We start from the raw sequence: 19,877 nt of genomic DNA on the forward strand, positions 1-19,877 counted from the left end.
ACTTTGACATCATGTTATATCCATTTTGACGGCGACAATTTCTTTTTTTTACTGCTCTAAAATTATTTTGAACTTTGAAATGAATTTTTATTTTTTCATATAGCATTTTGTACTATGGAATGAATTCAGTGGGGCAAAGTCACAAAGTACAAATATTTTGTTTCTGTACTCAAGTAGAATTTTCAGGTGTTACTTGAGTATTTAGGTTTTACTTTCTGCATTTGACAACGTGTACCTTTTTACTACTGATACTTTATCAAAATAGTCCCTCTTGTTCAACCTCAATATACAGTATGTAAAGATGCGTGTGTGTTCAGCGGTTGGACTCTTGTAGATGACGCGATAGTGTGTGCCGTGCGCGCGCACATAAAGGATGGCCTGCGCTTCCACGCGCGCTCACACTCCTACAGACAAATCAGTCGGTCACACCGCGGAGGCTGCACTCACATCGGACACTTTGCGGTGGATCGTCACGCCGAGCCGCGATACTATCCTGGTGGTCCTGGGCGCTGGGAAGTGCATGGTTTTCGGGGTCGGGGGGCAAGCAGCTCATCGCTCTGCGCGTGCGTGTGGTGGGGGTCCACAAAGGAAAGTGGGGGGCGCGCTCGCCTTCCTCTCAGGTGCACACGACGCAGCTGAGGATGCAGAAGTCACCCGTGGAAGATGCCAACTTTCTCTCGAGGTTCTTCTTCTGGTACGTTCCACGATTCTCGTGGGTGTACTCGCGCCAGTCGTGTTCTTTTTATTATTCCAGAAGTGGCAAAAGTGCTCGTGTACTGTCGTAGGCATACACATACTTGTGCTCTGCTCAATGTAGAAGTAGCGATTCAACTCCTGTCATAAAAAGGAAACAAGTACAAACTGTGAAATGCATTTAAAAGTACAAACATTATTATTATTATTTTTTTTTTACTGTCTGTTATACACGATGCCCTTTTTGATAACTTGGCATTATGGGGGGGGGGGGGGGGGGGGGGGGGGGAAAGCTTCCCTGCACACTAAATAGTTGACCTCTTTTATTAACGTGCATAATACTCATACTGAGAATAAAAACACAATCTCATGCTAGCTAACATTGGTTCGACTTTTATGCGACCAAAACAACGTTTCCATAGCTTTGCTTGAGAAGTGCGCAACAAAAAAAGTGCTACATTAGGTAATGCTAACAACTAACTAAAATATTATTGTGTGCGGGTTTTTTTTTTTTTTTTTTTTTTAGATAAGAATGAGATTTTTTTTTTTTCGAATCCAGACGCTGGTGGTTTTTAGGCGAGCACAAGACACGGCACATTCAGCGCTAATCATTCGTGGAGCTGTCAACCTCAAACAATTCTCTTAAATAAAGCCATGGATGGGGAATAACTTGCTTCTCCAAATAATCATTAATGCTTCCCGGTTCAATTTCCTCCATGTTGCCGCTGTCCATGTTTTTTCCAAAGAGGATCCCAATCAATCAATCATGAGGTCCACTGCAATTGACTTAGCTTATTTACATCATTTTATTTGATGTCATGTTGTCATCTGCCAGGGTTGAAAAAAGTAACAAACCAATTTTGACAAAGTAAGGACTATAGAAAGTACAGCTATAGGTTTTCAAAGTAGGGATTTCAAGTAAAAAGGTGTGAGAAAAACACTCAAGTAAAGTACAGATACCTGAAAGAATCTATACAAGTAGAGTACTTCGTTACGTCCCACCACTGTATTATATGGTAGGGGGAAAAAAAGTTTTTAAAGTGCTGTAGAAAATGTTGTATGCATTCACCGTCAAAGAGTGTTTAAACCAGAGGTTGGCAAACTTTGGTGCGCAAGGACAGATGAGCCACGCCATTTGTAGATGAAGTATTTGTATTTGCTTTTATTTGCTGTCTGCAGCCCGGTCGGCGTTGCTAGTGAGACTTACCTGGATAAATAAAGGTTGAATCGATCAATACAAAACTGTGTATTCAAATATGTGAAATTATTAATTGTCATTTGAAAAATAAATTAAATAAATAGTGTATACAGTATTTACTAATATTTGCATATTTTATTGTTTACATTAAATAATATTTTATTTAGATAAATGCAAAATACAGCAGTTCAGCAGTTCATTTTAATAAAATAATTCATTCTCATTTTTAATTTTATTGTCAATAATAAATTAGCATGTATTAATTATGCAATTACATTACATTAAAATGTTGTATAAAACTTATTTTTGCAATTTTTTTATTCTTTAATAAATCTATTAACAATTTATTTAATTTTATAAATAAATAAAAAGTGAAAATATGTAAGAGTTCATTTAAAGAATATGTATGTATATGTAATGTTTTAATTTTCCAGGTTTTTTTGTATTTCATTATTTACAATCTATTGAATAATTATTTAATCAGACAAATGAATAAAAATAATAAATACATTTTAATTAACCAATTTTAGGGGAAAATGGCTCTACTAATGCAAGAATCTTTCAGACCTCTTGATCATGTACATGCTTGTTGTGGATGTTTTAACTTGCTTAACTGCTGTACAAGTGCAAAACAAAAAAGGTTTACCCCTGTTAGCTACCTCTGGTAGTCTGTTTTCGCGTTAATAGCAGGTGACGGTGCACGCGTTGACTCTGGTGTCTTACTGTTGTGAATGTGACATCACTTCCTGTTTATATTTTTCTTTTGACCCTCATGTTTGTTTTTATGGGCCAATGGGACCAACTGCATGTTTAATGCGATTTTTTTTTAAATGTATAAAATAAGATGGAATTAACAAAAGTAAGGCCCACTGAAGTTTTATTCTAAGATTTCTGTAAAAAAATAAGTACATAAAAATCTAACTTTTTATGTGTCAGTTTGACCCTTGGCATGTGTAAGGCAAACATAATCCAAAAAAATCTATCATAAAATAAAAAGAAAAGGACAAAAATACGGCCAGCAGAAGACGTAAAAAAAAATAGTGTATTGTACCTATAAAAAAAATATCTAGATTTGTACAAATCAATTTGACCCACACTATAGGAGGAGGCTTTTTACAGTCCTAGTTGAGGCTGCTCCTTCTTTTGCAATAAGTAGAATGCACAAAAAAAGACCAAAGAGACATAAAAAAGCCCACATAAAGTGATTCTTGCTGATGTTTCGTGCAACTTTCAAGGTGTATTTTTTTGTTGAATATTTGAACTTGTTTTAGTTTTTGTTGCATCATTAACGACTTTTTTTTTTTGACAACGTTTTGTGTTTTTGCTCAGGTGGACGTCTCCGCTGCTCAGGAAGGGCTTCAAGAAGAAGTTGGACCTCACTGATGTTTATAAAGCTCCTTCATACGATCTTGCCGGGAACCTCTCCGAGCGGCTCGAAAGGTTTGAGGACACCCTTCAGCCTAGTTGACAATTACTGTATATCCACACTTGTGCTCTAATTTGAACCCAAAAGTAGAGCATCCTTCGTTTTTTTCTGCCTCAACTTTAAGCCCATAGTGTCTTTTGGTGTTTGTATTGTTGTCCCGACATGTGCCCTTTCTTTCACCTGCTTACAGTGGCAGGACGTCTTGCCTGCTTCCCTCAGTGCCCACTTCAAATAAGGGCTGGCATTTAAACGTGCCCGGATGTAAACTGAAGCCGTGTGTGCCAAACAAACACAACTATTTTTGTTTTTTTCATGTTCTATGTGCCTTTAATACTTTCTAATTCTGTAATTACATTTTTTAAGCCTCATAACATCACAACAGAGATGGCACACCCCCTTGTTCCCCTGTAAACTCCCCTCCAAAATAATACGCACACAAAGTGTTTGATGAGGATCTGACCTTTTGGAGATGACTTACTAGAGTTTCCCATTTTATGGCTCTGGCCGCAAAATGACGAAAATTCAAACTTTTCCCCATTTCGCATCAGCCATCTAGTGTGAATGCTTTCTATTAGCTATCTAGCTAGCTCTAAAATGGCCAGTTCAATCAAAAATGGCAGACTTCCTGTATCTTTTCAGGTTTGACTTCTTGAGACATTTTTATGGATATAGCCATGATAGAGACATGCGTACCAAATTTCATGTTGCTAATTGAAATTCGTTTCGGGGGCTGAATTTCCCAAATATTCTGGGGTGCACTACTGAACTAATGGCTAATCATCACACTTTGCTGCCATGCTGCAAGCAATGGCAAAAAAATTGAAATTAATGACTATATCGCGTCACTCTTATGTCTAACGTACATGGTTTGAATTTGGAAGCAATTGGAGCAAATCTTTTGTGCAACTTCATCTTTGAAGGAGCCCTGGAATGACTCGGCACTTTAAACGAAAAAGCTCTTTTTGGGGATGTTTTGAAAAGTCAGTCCCAGAAGCCAATTTCACTTACCAACATCGGGATCCTTCAAAGACAAACTAGTCATTTCGGGAGTACCTCCGGGGATGTTTTAAAAATTGTATTCAATATCATGAGTAGACGCACGCATTTTCATTTCAAGTCATCATTTTAGGGTTCATTTCCAGAGATTGTTTAAAGGTGAACCTGTCCTTCCCCCCCTCCCCAGGAATGAATGTTTTGAAAATTCAGCTCTTGAAGCCAGTTTCACTTACCGACATGAATTTTGATAGCCATCTCTATCCTGAATAGACCCACAAAAAGTCCTGCGAAGTAATTCCTGAAAAAACACAGGAAGTCTGCCATTTTGGTTTGCAGCGGCTGTTTTAAGGTCTTTTGGGCCACTTCCAGGGGTCTTTTAAATAGGAACGCCTACAGATTTTGTGTGATTGCTACCAAATTTGAAGATACTGTATATAAGATATAGTATACTAGACAAATGGACAACCCCATGAGTTTTCATCATTGCATGTGGGCGAAGCATGGTGGCAGAATTTGATGAGACTGGCCATAAAACACGTAACTAATCAGTCAGCGCCACAGTGTGTCCTTGACTCCCTGACAGTAGGCGCTAAAAAGTCGACCTTTTAAAAAAAAAAAAAAAAAAAAAAAAAGGAAAAGGTACGCCGGTGAGTGATTGGCTTCATTATTTTGGGCCAGCAAGACAGTAAAAAGGCTTCTGGGAACGTGAACTTTATCTTCCATTAAAAGCTGCACATCACTCGCTGGGGTCGAGAAAAACACTCGATGAAAGAGCTGGAAGGCAGGGACAAAAAAGTAAGACACCGACAGGAAATGAAAAGTCAAGAAAATGTGGAGTTTGTTTGCAGTGATCACTGCTCCTAATGCTTCTGCGAAGACTGCTGCCACTGATGTTTGTCATGGCAAAATATAATATATGCATAGTTTGTCAAACATAGTCTTTTTGTCAGCAAATATAATGTTTATATAATGGCATAACGTTGGACTTACATTGGTAACTAGCCTGCAAAAAACCTTTAAATGGGAACATACAGTATAGTATTTTAATGTTAATTATAATGTTAATTTCACCTTATATACAGTATATATTGTAGGTCTTTGCTAGACAAATATTGTTTTTGATGCAAAACATAATTTTCAGGGCCTAGTATAGCCCTGTTAATAAATGTAGCATTTTCATGGCATCACATTGACACTTACTATACATCAGCTGTCTTTTAACTTACAATGTTTTCTGTGGTCTAATAAAAACTTTTTGTGAGCAAATATAGTGTTTTAATTGCATAATATTGCATTTAAATTTGAGACATCCCTGTTTAAACAAAGAAATATAGTTTTAATGGTAACATACAGTATAGTTACTTTGGTCTAATCTGTAACATTTTGTGATCAAACATACTGTAGTGTGTTAATGACAACATTACTCTGGGAAACTTCCCTTTTAAGGCGAAATATAATGTTTTGCAGACTAATATAGCCCTTTCCAAGACAGGCTGAGTGTTTTTGAGGTAAAAATATAACTCTAATAGATAAATGTAGCCTTTTCATGAGCAAAAATAGGGTGTTGTGTTTTAATGGTGTAACACTGTATTTACATCGACAACTAGGCTGTTAAAAACAAAGATACTCGTATATAGTTTTAATGCCAGCATATAGCCTTTTAATGCATTATACAATGTTACTGTGGTCGAATGTAGCCTTTTGGTCATCAAATGCCGCATGTTCAGCAAACAGGGAAACTAAATCGTTTTTTTTTTTTTTTGTGGACTTATACATATATCATCTTAATGGTAACATATAGTGTTTAAGGCTCAGTATAATGTTTGTGTCTAAAAAAAATGGCATATGATTGCACTTACAAACCTACCCTGTTTAAGCAAACAGCTATCATTTTTTTAGCACTATACAGCGTTTTAAACAAAAACGAGGCCTAATCTAGACTTTTCCTAAGCAAATATTATTTTTGAGGAAAAACATACACTTTTCATAGCCCAGTATAGCCTATTTTGAGCAAATATTGTGTTTTAATGTCAGAACAATGCACTTATGCAGGACACTACCATTTTTTTGCCCAAGTAGATCATTTTGGGGTAGAAAATCAAACATTTTTTGGGTCAACTACAGTATATACACCTTTGAGCCAAAATATACATTTTTTTGTGGCAAAAAAATCACATTGTTGAAAGACTATATGCAAGATGTTGGAGTGTATCTGGGCAGTTGTGTTGTAGTAAGCTCCATCTGTGTTTCTCTGATTATCATGACACGCTTCCAAATGTGGATTTCCTCCTCGAGATGCTCACTGAGCGGTAGTCTTGCGAGACTTAACCGCCAGGGCTTGTTTGGCACATTTAGCTCCAACTGCACTTTGTTGCACTTTTGCAGTGCTCCGCTGTGGTCATCCTTCTTCTTGGCAGAATAAATCTGTCCAAACACTTTTGTCCTCTTCTTTTAATCGCTCTTGTTGTCCACGCCGACGTCCTTCATTCGTCTTTTCATGGTGTCACTCAGCACGTCAGTCGCCTTCTAAATGAGCCCCACAGAACAAAGATGCTTCTTTGACTTTTTTTTCCCCCTGCTGTCACTGCTTGTGGGAAGCTAATACAAGTGTGATGTAACAAGGACAACGCAGCTAACGCTAATAAATGTAGAGTTTTTTTTTTGTTTTTTTTTAAGTTGTGGCAAATTTAGAGGAGTCAGGAAAAAGAGTATTGTACATTCTCTGGTTCAACACACTTTCTGCTGTTTCCAATTTTCCTCAGTTTGTTTGTATTTGGAATAAAGTATATCATATATTGAGTGGGCGGCACGGTGGCCGACTGGTTAGAGCGTCAGCCTCACAGTTCTCAGGACCCGGGTTCAATCCCCGGCCCCGCCTGTGTGGAGTTTGCATGTTCTCCCCGTGCCTGCGTGGGTTTTCTCCGGGCACTCCGGTTTCCTCCCACATCCCAAAAAACATGCATGAATTGGAGACTCTAAATTGCCCGTAGGCATGACTGTGAGTGCGAATGGTTGTTTGTTCCTATGTGCCCTGCAATTGGCTGGCAACCAGTTTAGGTTGTACCCCGCCTCCTGCCCGATGACAGCTGGGATAGGCTCCAGCATGCCCGCGACCCTAGTGAGGAGAAGCGGCTCAGAAAATGGATGGATGGATATATTGAGTGGTGGCACGGTGGATGACTGGTTAGCACGTCTGTCCACAGTTCTGAGGACCGGGGTTCAATCCCCGGCCCCGCTTGTGTGGAGTTTGCATGTTCTCCCTGTGCCTGCGTGGGTTTTCTCCAGGTACTCCGGTTTCCTCCCACATTCCAAAAACATGCACGGTAGGTTAATTGAAGACCCTAAATTGCCCGTAGGTGTGAATGTGAGCGCGAATGGTTACATGTGTGCCCTGCGATTGGCTGGCGACCAGTTCAGGGTGTACGCCGCCTCTCGCCCGAAGATAGCTGGGAGAGGCTCCAGCACGCCCGCGACCCTTGTGAGGATAAAGCGGTACAGAAAATGGATGGATATATTGAGGTTCATCAGTCGAACCACAGCTATTTCGCGCTTCTATTACGCAATCGTTTTTTAATGGGTTTTTGTAGTATACGTACTTACTGTAATGCCCTCATGTGGGAAAGGAGAGCCACAATTTGCCGATGCACTTTTCAGCTATTTTTTTTTAACATCTGGAGAACAATAAAACACGCAAACGCTCTCACAGCACACTCATGAGGAGCTGCTGGCAGCCACAGCTCACGCCCAGTCACACATACAGACTTGCTGACGTCACCCAATCAGGCCCTGCCTCTTAGAGGCACATGCATGTGTCTAACACAGACAAAACAACATACAGTATTTGCAATTATTTTTTTGTTTTCAAATACATTTACAATGTGTTAAAAAGGTGTGTTTTAATACATTTGAGTGCGCTTTAATAGGATTGAATGTGTTTAAAGTGTGTGTTTTATTATATTCTTCTTCTTCTTTTCCTTTCGGCTTGTCCCGTTAGGGGTCGCCACAGCGCGTCATCCTTTTCCATGAGAGCCTATCTCCTGCATCCTCCTCTCGAACACCAACTGCCATCATGTCTTCCCTCACGACATCCATCAACCTTCTCTTTGGTCTTCCTCTAGCTCTCTTGCCTGGGAGCTCCATCCTCATCATCCTTCTACCAATATACTCACTCTCTCTCCTCTGGATGTGTCCAAACCATTGAAGTCTGCTCTCTCTAACTTTGTCTCCAAAACATCGAACCTTGGCTGTCCCTCTGATGAGCTCATTTCTAATTTTATCCAACCTGGTCACTCCGAGAGCGAACCTCAACATCTTCATTTCCGCCACCTCCAGCTCTGCTTCCTGTTTTCTCTTCAGTGCCACTGTCTCTAATCCATACATCATGGCTGGCCTCACCACTGTTTTATAAACTTTGCCCTTCATCCTAGCAGAGACTCTTCTGTCACATAACACACCTGACACCTTCCTCCACCCGTTCCAACCTGCTTGGACCCGTTTCTTCACTTCCTGACCACACTCACCATTGCTCTGGACGGTTGACCCCAAGTATTTAAAGTCCTCTACCCTTGCCATCTCTTCTCCCTGTAGCCTCATTCTTCCCCCACCACCCCTCTCATTCATGCACATATATTCTGTTTTACTTCGGCTAATCTTCATTCCTCTTCTTTCCAGTGCATGCCTCCATCTTTCTAACTGTTCCTCCAGCTGCTCCCTGCTTTCACTGCAGATCACAATGTCATCTGCAAACATCATGGTCCACGGGGATTCCAGTCTAACCTCATCTGTCAGCCTATCCATCACCATTGCAAAAAGGAAGGGGCTCAGGGCTGATCCCTGATGCAGTCCCACGTCCACCTTAAATTCTTCTGTCACACCGACAGCACACCTCACCGCTGTTCTGCTGCCCTCGTACATGTCCTGTATAATTCTAACATACTTCTCTGCCACTCCAGACTTCCGCATGCAGTACCACAGTTCCTCTCTGGGTACTCTGTCATAGGCTTTCTCTAGATCTACAAAGACACAATGTAGCTCCTTCTGACCTTCTCTGTACTTTTCCATCAACATCCTCAAGGCAAATAATGCATCTGTGGTACTCTTTCTAGGCATGAAACCATACTGTTGCTCGCAAATACTCACTTCTGTCCTGAGTCTAGCCTCCACTACTCTTTCCCATAACTTCATTGTGTGGCTCATCAACTTTATTCCTCTATAGTTGCCACAGCGCTGCACATCACCTTTGTTCTTAAAAATGGGCACCAGTACACTTTTCCTCCATTCCTCAGGCATCTTCTCACGCACTAGAATTCTATTGAACAAGCTGGTCAAAAACTCCACAGCCACCTCTCCTAGATGCTTCCATACCTCCACAGGAATGTCATCAGGACCAACTGCCTTTCCATTTTTCATTCTCTTTAATGCCTTTCTAACTTCCCCCTTACTAATCATTGCCACTTCCTGGTCCACCACACTTGCCTCTTCTACTCTCCCTTCTCTATCATTTTCCTCATTCATCAACTCCTCGAAGTATTCTTTCCATCTACCTAGCACACTGCTGGCACCAGTCAACATATTTCCATCTCTATCCTTAATCACCCTAACCTGCTGCACATCCTTCCCATCTCTATCCCTCTGTCTGGCCAGCCTGTATAGATCCTTTTCTCCTTCTTTAGTGTCCAACCTGCCATACATGTCATCATATGCCTCTTGTTTTGCCTTTGCCACCTCTACCTTTGCCCTGTGTCGCATTTCAATGTATTCCTTTCGCCTCTCCTCGGTCCTCTCAGTGTCCCACTTCTTCTTAGCTAACCGTTTTCCTTGTATGATTTCCTGTACTGTGAGGTTCCACCACCAAGTCTCCTTCTCTCCTTTCCTGCCAGAAGATACACCAAGTACTCTCCTGCCTGCTTCTCTGATCACCTTGGCTGCAGTGGTCCAGTCTTCTGGAAGCTCTTCCCGTCCACCGAGAGCCTGTATCACCTCCTCCCGAAAAGCTGCACAACACTCGTCCTGTCTCAGCTTCCACCACATCGTTCTCTTCTCTGCCTTTGTCTTCCTAATTTTCCTCCCCACCACCAGAGTAATCTTAAACACCACCATCCTATGCTGTCTAGCCACACTCTCCCCTACCACTACCTTACAGTTGGTAACCTCCTTCAGATTACATCGTCTGCACAAGAAGTAATCCACCTGTGTGCTTCTACCTCCGCTCTTGTAGGTCACCCTATGTTCCTGCCTCTTCTGGAAAAAAGTGTTCACTACAGCCATTTGCATCCTTGTTGCAAAGTCTACCACCATCTGTCCCTCCAAGTTCCTTTCCTGGATGCCGTACTTACCCATCACTTCTTCATCACCCCTATTACCTTCACCAACATGTCCATTACAATCTGCACCAATTACGACTCTCTCTCTGTCTGGGATGCTCAGAACTACATCATCTAGCTCCTTCCAGAATTTCTCTTTCCCCTCTAGGTCCCATCCTACCTGTGGGGCATAGCCACTAATCACATTACACATAACACCCTCAATTTCAGCCTCATCACTCGATCTGATACTCTTTTCACCTCCAAGACATTCTTAGCCAACTCTTCTTTTAAAATAACCCCAACTCCATTTCTCTTCCCATCTACACCATGGTAAAATAATTTAAACCCTGCCCCTAAACTTCTAGCCTTACTGCCTTTCCACCTGGTCTCCTGGACACACAATATATCAACCTTTCTCCTCATCATCATGTCAACCAACTCCCGAGATTTTCCTGTCATAGTCCCAACATTCAAAGTCCCCACATTCAGTTCTAGGCTCTGTGTTTTCCTCTTCTCCTTCTGCCGAAGAACCCGCTTTCCACCTCTTCTTCTTCTTCTTTGACTTCGACTTCGACCCACAGTAGCTGAATTTCCAACAGCGCCCTGCAGGTTGACGGGGCCGGTGGCGGACGTTAACCCGGGCCACGACCGAACCGGTATGGAATTCTTTGGATGAACGCTCATATTTATTTGGCAAGGTTTTAAGCCGGATGCCCTTCCTGACGCAACCCTCTGCATTTATCCGGGCTTGGGACCGGCCTACAGTTTGCACTGACTTGTGCCCCCCATAGGGCTGCATTGTGTTTTATTATATTCGATTTTCACATATTGCGTGTAGGTCTGGGATGGGGGTTCTCTGTAACCTCCCTTGCAGAGTTCTGTATGAAAGACACGAATCAGTGCATACATCTTCTTAAGTCAAGAAAATGGTTCCTTGTCTGATTAAAATGTTAACTGGTCATGTTGTAATGTAATTATCCTGAACTCTGCTGGTAAAACTGTGTGATCACATGTTGTTGTTCTGTTGTCCGTGCAGAGAATGGGACAGAGAAGTGGCCTCGGCCAAGAACAAACCTAGGCTGATGCGAGCATTAGCACGATGCTTCATCTGCCCCTTTGCCTTCTTTGGGATCCTCCTCTACTTTGGGGTCAGTTATCTTCTTTATTTGTTTGAAGATAGATAGATAGATAGATAGATAGATAGATAGATAGATAGATAGATAGATAGATAGATAGATAGATAGATAGATAGATAGATAGATAGATAGATAGATAGATAGATAGATAGATAGATAGATAGATAGATAGATAGATAGATAGATAGATAGATAGATAGATAGATAGATAGATAGATAGATAGATAGATAGATAGATAGATAGATAGATAGATAGATAGATAGATAGATAGATAGATAGATAGATAGATAGATAGATAGATAGATAGATAGATAGATAGATAGATAGATAGATAGATAGATAGATAGATAGATAGATAGATAGATAGATAGATAGATAGATAGATAGATAGATAGATAGATAGATAGATAGATAGATAGATAGATAGATAGATAGATAGATAGATAGATAGATAGATAGATAGATAGATAGATAGATAGATAGATAGATAGATAGATAGATAGATAGATAGATAGATAGATAGATAGATAGATAGATAGATAGATAGATAGATAGATAGATAGATAGATCACATTTATGTATACTTTTTGTGACGTGCAATGTAAAATATGTGCCATGGCTGAAAAAAAGGTTGGGAAACACTGCTTTAAAGTAAATGGAAAAAAAGTAAAAAATATAATTTAACATCAGCACACATTTAGTTGGGGAAACCATTTTTATAAATGTCCATATTATGATCTATGAATACCAGGAGATGAAAATTATTGGAAGAAACCTTTGACACCTTCCAAAGGTTCCTAAATGTTTCCTGATTAAGCATGAAGTTCAGCCAACTTGGCCCGTACATAATGACCAACACGACGCAATAAAAATGTCAAACATGTGGCACCATTGTGTCGAGGAGGATTTGATGATGAGTGGCGCTTGAATCCATTTGTTCTCTTCTTACTATCTGCTCTCTTCTCAAAGGAGGCCTCCAAGACGGTGCAGCCTCAGCTTCTAGGGCGCATCATTGGCTCCTTTGACCCCTTCCACGCACCGGAGCGCAGCCAGGGCTACTTCCTGGCACTAGGCCTCTGCCTGCTCTTCACCGCGCGCTTCCTGCTGCTGCAGCCGGCCATCTTTGGCCTGCATCACCTGGGCATGCAGATCCGCATCGCCCTTTTCAGCCTGATCTACAAGAAGGTGAGGACAGAGTGCTTGCTGGAGGCCATTTTACATCAACATCTGTACCAAAACCAGCCTCAAATTGGGGGAAGCCAAAATTGGTTTGTCCGCTGGATGGAGTAGTCAATATAAAGTATACAAAGTACACAGAGACATGAGTTATTGCGTCTATCCATTTCTGACAGAAGGGCAGACGCCATCACAGACGAGAAGTTTGGTCAAGATCTGACCTTGTGGAGTTATGAGAATTTCCTGTTTTTTATGGCATGTCATCAAACTTCTCAGCTATGGTCCTCCCAATGACGAAAATGTAAAAGATTTTCAGTATAGCGTCATCCATCTGTTTCAATTTCAACAATTCAGTTTTTTTTCCTGTCAATATGGGGTGCTGTGTGTACATAAATGTGGAAAAAAACGAACTTAAATGATTTTAGCAAAGGGCAATATAAAAAAGAGTGTACATTTTCAGGGGGTCTGAATACTTTCCGTATCCACTGTATATGGGTGTGTGTGTGTGTGTGTCTATATATATATATATATATATATATATATATATGTGCGTGTCTATATATATATATATATATATATATATATACATATATATATATATATATATATATATATATATACATATATATATATATATATATATATATATATATATATACATATATATATATATATATATATATATATATATAGACACACACACACACAGCCGGCATGGTGACCGACTGGTTAGCACATCTGCCTCACAGTTCTGGGGACCGGAGTTCAAATCCCGGCCCCGCCTGTGTAGAGTTTGCATGTTCTCCCCGTGCCTGGATGGGTTTTCTCCAGGTTTTCTCCAGGCACTCCGGATTATATTGTATATTGTGTTGCTAAATGAAACTGCCATTGGGGGCAGAATTATTATTTTGTAACTATTCCAGGGCCCACTACCCCAACAATTTTGGGGTTTCACTCAGATATATTACAAATAAAAAAAGCACCGTACCACCGTGTACCCAATGTGTCTTTGAAATGTTATGGTTTTCCCATGATAAAATGTAACTCATCAGAACAAGACAACCCAGCCGATTAGATTACAAACACTTTGTATTGTTAGTTCACATGCAGCAATTAGTCACCACCGCATTCATCACGCCTGACCCAATGTTCCTACAAAGTCTGGCCAGTCTGCGAGGGGTTTGGGAGGTTCTCTTAACTTCAACCTTTTCTTGTCTTTCATTTTGTGCAGACTCTAAAGCTGTCCAGCCGGGTCTTGGATAAAATTAGCACGGGTCAGCTGGTCAATCTGATGTCAGCCCACCTCAACAAGCTGGACGAGGTGAGTGCACGAATGTAAAGACACAAAATACATTCACACTGAAGCATAGAACACAGCGTTGTTCAGAACGGTTGAAGGCAAATTTTGTTCCTAAAACCAAAAAACTAATACAGATTAATGGATAAAGCTATGCCGTTATCACATTGTGCCTGGTCTGAGAGGACCAATTTACTATCTAATTAATTAATGAAGCTATGCACTCTTCTGCATAGTCATTTGATGTCAGGCACTTAATGCTGCAAACCCAAACGGGGAACTTCTTGTTTTCAGACATGGCCTTTTGAGACTATTTTGCATAGACATGCCTCTCAAATTTCATGTTGCTAAGTGAAGTTTGACAGTAAACTGGCTTTGGGCGCCAAATAAAAAAAAAATCCTTTAAGTTAAAATGGGCCTGAAATGGCCACTTCAAACCAAAATGGCAGACGTCATGTGTCTTTTTGGGCATAGCTTCTTTAGTCTTTTTTGTGTCCCTGCTCGTGATAGACATGTCAACCAAATTTTTTATTGCTAAGTGAAACTAGCTTTGGGGGCTGAATTTTCAAAGGATAACAGAGAGTTACAAAGCTAACAAGTTTGTCTATGAAGGATCCCTGAAACTGACTCTAAAATGTGGCAGACTTCCTGTGTCTCTTTGGACATGGCTTCTTGATATTGTTTTGTGCTTTTGCTCATTATAGACGTAACTACCAAATTCCATTTTACTATATGAAACTGGCTTTGGGGGCTGAAATTTCAAATGTTTCCATCAGGCATTACCAAGCCAAGTTTGCCGGGGATGAAGGGGTGCTCTAATAGATAACTTTGTCAGGCTTAGCGACGGTACCTAAGGAGCGGATAGGTGGACTTGGTCTATTGGAGCACAATAGAAGTTTGACAGTAAACAATGGCGCAGCAATTGTGTTTCCGGGAGGTGACAACCAACAGTGGCCGATGATGCAACAACATAGCTGCAGGGTTGAAGGCAGCGAGGTCTCGAGGACACGTTGAATGTGGAAGCACTCTGAAACTCGCTGACGCACAATTAGCGCCTGCCTCCAATGTGGCTGTTTGAGGGATGCGAGGCAGCTACAAACTGTGGGAAAGACCAGGAATAATTTTATTTTTTCACACCAATACTGCACCGGACACTTCTAGGGAGAGGAATACGTGATTACACAGCATTTTTAATTGACACTTATATATTTATTTATTAGCTTTTTTGTGTTTATTTTTTTTCACTCTTACATACTGTACTGTATGTCGCCTGACATCCTTAATATGTAAACCACGTTTTAGGTTAATATATGAACTCAAACAAGCTATTGTAACTACAGTACACTGGTGGAGGTAATAATGCTCTTCCTCTATGTGTGTATTGGTAGAGCTTGGGCCTGGCGCACTTTGTGTGGATCACGCCCCTGCAGTGCATCCTGTGCGTGGGTTTACTCTGGGAACTGATCGAGGTAAACGGTTTCTGCGCGCTGGCATCTCTCACGCTGCTCGGCATCGTCCAAGCCTGCCTCGCTCAGAAGATGGGACCTCACCGGTGGGGAAAAAAACAAAAAACACATCAGATCACATTACACTTTTTTATTGTGTGTTTGCTCTTCATAAACGTCCTGCTTTTATGGTCCTTGTGAAAAGATTAACTTCAGAGGACATTATGGGTACGGTTGCCCTGGAATAAAATGCCTTTGTTATAATTGAAAAAAAAAGAGTACTGGTGCATCTCAACATACAGTTTGAGAATATGGTAGAGATATGTTTTCTTTCAGTAGTTATTCAGTAGTAATTGAAAATTCTAACTCCTATACAGTGGTACCTTGATTTACGAGTTTAATTTGATCCATGACCAAGCTTGTAACTTAATTTATTTTTATATCAAATACATTTCTCCCAGCGGCATGGTGACCAACTGGTTAGAGCGTCTGCCTCACAGTTCTGAGGACCGGGGTTCAATCCCCGGCCCCGCCTGTGTGGAGTTTGCATGTTCTCCCCGTGCCTGCGTGGGTTTTCTCCAGGCACTCCGGTTTCCTCCCACATCCCAAAAACATGCATGCTAGGTTAATTGACAACTCTAAATTGCCCATAGGTGTAAATGTGAGTGCGACTGGTTGTTTGTTTATATGTTCCCTGCGATTGGCTGGCAACCAGTTCAGGTTGCCTCCTGCCCGATGATAGCTGGGATAGGCTCCAGGAGAAGCGGCTCAGAAAATGGATGGATGGATGGATAGATGGATGAAATTAATTAATCCATTCCAGCCCCTCCCCCCCAAAAAAGCACATTTTTGTTCTTTTTGATGAAGAAAACTGTACCACTGTAGTATTCATGTAGACCAGATCCAATTTGCTGAGATGCACCCTGTATACAACGGTTCATTTTAACAAGCGTGCTGTAATTGGTCAATATAAAAAGGGTGAAGCGAGCGGGGATGATCAACCGCCGCCTGGCGCTCACCTCGGAGATCGTGGAAAACATCCACTCGGTAAAAGCATACGGCTGGGAGGAGGTGATGGAGACTATCATCAAAAACATCAGACAGTAAGAAAGCAAACCGCAAATACACAAAGATTTAATTTGTTCACAATGACACCTCAAGCACATCACAGCATTAATAGGATGATTTTCCTTTTGTATTTTCTACACGTATATATGATATTTTACAATCACCAACAAAAGAAATGTTACCGTATTTCCACATGGTAAATGTAAGATTTACCGTATAATCTAAATGTGTATTGACATTTAATGTGTGACATTATACCAACTTAATCAGGCCATGTAAAAAAATAACATTTTATGTGGTTTTCTCATTTAAAAAAATCTCAGAATAACAAAACTCCCTCCAAAAATTCCCCGTTGATTGTCTTAAATGATCACAACAAGAAATAATGCCAACAGAAGCGTCCTAATAACACCATAATTAAGATCATGTAAAATTGTGTATTGTTATTTTATCCATAATTAACTATAATTAGCATCAAACTATATGAAATGACATGTTTACTACACATCCTCCTCCTCCGTCTTCAGGGACGAAGTGACGCTGACGAGGAAGATAGGCTCTCTGCGCTACTTCTACAGCGCCGCCTACTTCTTCTCCGCCATCCTGGTGATCGTGTCGGCCATTGTGCCACACGCCCTCGGCAAAGGCATCATCCTGCGACGCATCTTCACCACCGCTTCCTACTGCATGGTGCTCCGGATGACGCTCACCCGCCAGCTGCCCGGCTCCATTCAGATGTGGTATGACACGATGGCGCTGGTCAACAAGATCGAGGTGGGCCAGTCTCGCGCTTTTCCAGTCGAAAGTTGTTAAAAAATGCCGTCCTCAGTGAGTGTGGTTTTTTTTGGGCCTGAAAAAGGATTTCTTGATGAAGGAGGAGTACCGCGTTCTGGAGTACAACCTGACCACCACCGAGCTAGAACTCATCAATGTCTCTGCTTCCTGGGACGAGGTGAGACAGTCGCGGCCGTCATTCATTTCTAAAAAAAATAAAATAAACGCCTCCCTCAAGCAAAAAAACAAAAAACAAAAAAAAATTATATAAACGCCTCCTTCAAATGAGAGAATATAGATGACCCTCTCAAATAATAATAAAATAAATCACCGCCTCCTTCAAATAATAAAACAATATTTGCCTACTTCAAATAATATGATATACGTAGACACCACTCTCAAATATTATAAAAAATCAATGCCTCTCTCAAACATGAAATATCACAGCTTCTCTCAAATAATCATTAAAAAATAAACACCTTCCTCAAAACAATAAAAAAAAGATGTCTCCCACTAATAGTAATACAAATAGATGACTCCCTCAAATATAAAAAATAAACACCTCCCTCAAATAATATAAGAAATAAACGCCTCCCTCAAATATTACAAAAAAAGAAATACCTCTCATAAATGATAAAAAAAAAGGCCCCTGCTTCAAATAATAATAAAAACAGATGAATAAAACAAATAATAATTTTGATAGACACTTCTCTTCACACACGGACATGAAAGATGCTGAACCCATTTAAACTATGTTGCTAACCAAAACAGTAGCACTGTGTGCGGCACACAAACTGTCTCTCAGAGAAATAAAAGTCTACCAGTGGACTGGTTGCCAGCCAGAGGCAGGGCACATAGAGGCAGACAATGGACTGGTTGCCAGTCCTTGTCGGGGCACAAATAGGCAAACAAGCATTGACACTCACATTCACACCGATGGACACTTTAGTCTTCGATAAATCTCACACACATGTTTTTGGAATGTAGGTGGAAAAACTCCTGCAAGCATGAAAAGCTGACTTCAGACAGAAATGCCGTAGCCCAGATTCGAGCGCAGAGCCTCAGAACTGTGAGGCAGACGTGCTAAACATTTGCATACCGTGCTGCCCAGCATTATTATTACTATCCACAAAATTGTTCTTATTAGATAGTGTACCTAGAAATGAAACGTATGTGTGCGTGCATCCCTTGTGTGTCTGTAGGGCATTGTCGAGCTCTTTGAGAAGATTAAGCAGGAGAACAAAGCGAGCGGTCATGCCAACGGCGGCCTCTTTTTCACCAACCTTTACGTGACGCCCGTGCTGAAGAACATCAGCCTGTACCTGGAGAAGGGAAAGATGTTGGCGGTGGCCGGATCCACGGGCTCCGGAAAAGTGAGACTTCCTGCCCACCGCGATGCCGCCACCCTGTATAGCAGTGATTCTCAACTGTTTTCGCCTCGGGACCTGCAATTTCCTATTTTCAGTACTGTATGCGGTTGTCAGCTTTTTTGGTCCAATCAGAATTCAGCCTCTACGTGCTGCCATGTCAATCTAATCTGCCCAGGGAATTCAGAATCAGTCATATTGGCCGTTGTAGTTTAAACTATATTAGCAACAGGACAGTTTCTTGAACCAATCTCATTCCAAATTCATCTTCACATGGCCAGTTAGCTGGCCCTCAATGACGTCAGTATTTTTCTGTCCTCTGATTGGTTGGTCAGAGCAAAACTTGTCACAGCCAACTTTGACTAGCAAAACATGTACCCCTATCCCTACTTTTCAAAATGACTTCTTCAGAGGACCACTTAGAACACATTTTCTTTCCTGCAGAGTTCGCTCCTCATGTTGATCCTGGGAGAGCTGATGCCGTCCGAGGGTAAAATCCGGCACAGCGGCCGCGTGTCCTTCTCCTCGCAGACCTCCTGGATCATGCCCGGCACCATCCGCGACAACATCCTGTTTGGCCTTACCTACGACGAGTACCGATACACCTCCATTATCAAGGCCTGCCAGCTGGAGGAGGTGCGTACATTCTTTCACCAGGAAATTTCTGTTTAAACGACAACCAGACGGAACAGGCAGGTAGTGTCAGAGCTATAACAGAAGCAGGATAACTACTGTGTGTAAGCGCTGTGAAGTTTCACACTCAACCAAAGGCGAAAGCCAGAGTGACAGTCTACTGCCTGTATAAACTGGATTCCTACGCTTTCTGTTTTTCACTGTTCTGTATAAATTCCATGGACATGAAATGTGATGACGAAGTTGACCGGGAAATATTCCGACTTCTGTGCTTTTATCAGAGGCGATATGCTGTCTGAGTGAAAGGTTATTCTGTAATGCTGTAAAGGAGTTTGAAGTTTGACACTGAACCAAAGATGGGT

General features: G+C 41.1%; 1 protein-coding gene across 1 annotated transcript in view; it reads left to right on the plus strand.

Annotated features, from left to right (window-relative positions):
- Nucleotides 1-402: 402 nt before the first annotated feature.
- Nucleotides 403-19,877, plus strand: part of cftr (CF transmembrane conductance regulator) — a 42,914-nt gene continuing 23,439 nt past the window's right edge. The window contains exons 1-11 of the mRNA XM_061773850.1: nt 403-694; nt 3,221-3,331; nt 11,655-11,766; nt 12,725-12,940; nt 14,163-14,252; nt 15,617-15,780; nt 16,651-16,776; nt 17,269-17,515; nt 17,601-17,693; nt 18,718-18,888; nt 19,327-19,518. Coding sequence (XP_061629834.1) covers nt 642-694; nt 3,221-3,331; nt 11,655-11,766; nt 12,725-12,940; nt 14,163-14,252; nt 15,617-15,780; nt 16,651-16,776; nt 17,269-17,515; nt 17,601-17,693; nt 18,718-18,888; nt 19,327-19,518 — 1,575 coding nt within the window. The 5' untranslated portion in view covers nt 403-641. The remainder of the gene's footprint in view (nt 695-3,220; nt 3,332-11,654; nt 11,767-12,724; nt 12,941-14,162; nt 14,253-15,616; nt 15,781-16,650; nt 16,777-17,268; nt 17,516-17,600; nt 17,694-18,717; nt 18,889-19,326; nt 19,519-19,877) is intronic.

The sequence above is a fragment of the Phyllopteryx taeniolatus genome, chromosome 5 (genome assembly GCF_024500385.1).
Source record: "Phyllopteryx taeniolatus isolate TA_2022b chromosome 5, UOR_Ptae_1.2, whole genome shotgun sequence".
In the NCBI taxonomy this organism is placed as follows: Eukaryota; Metazoa; Chordata; class Actinopteri; order Syngnathiformes; family Syngnathidae; genus Phyllopteryx; species Phyllopteryx taeniolatus.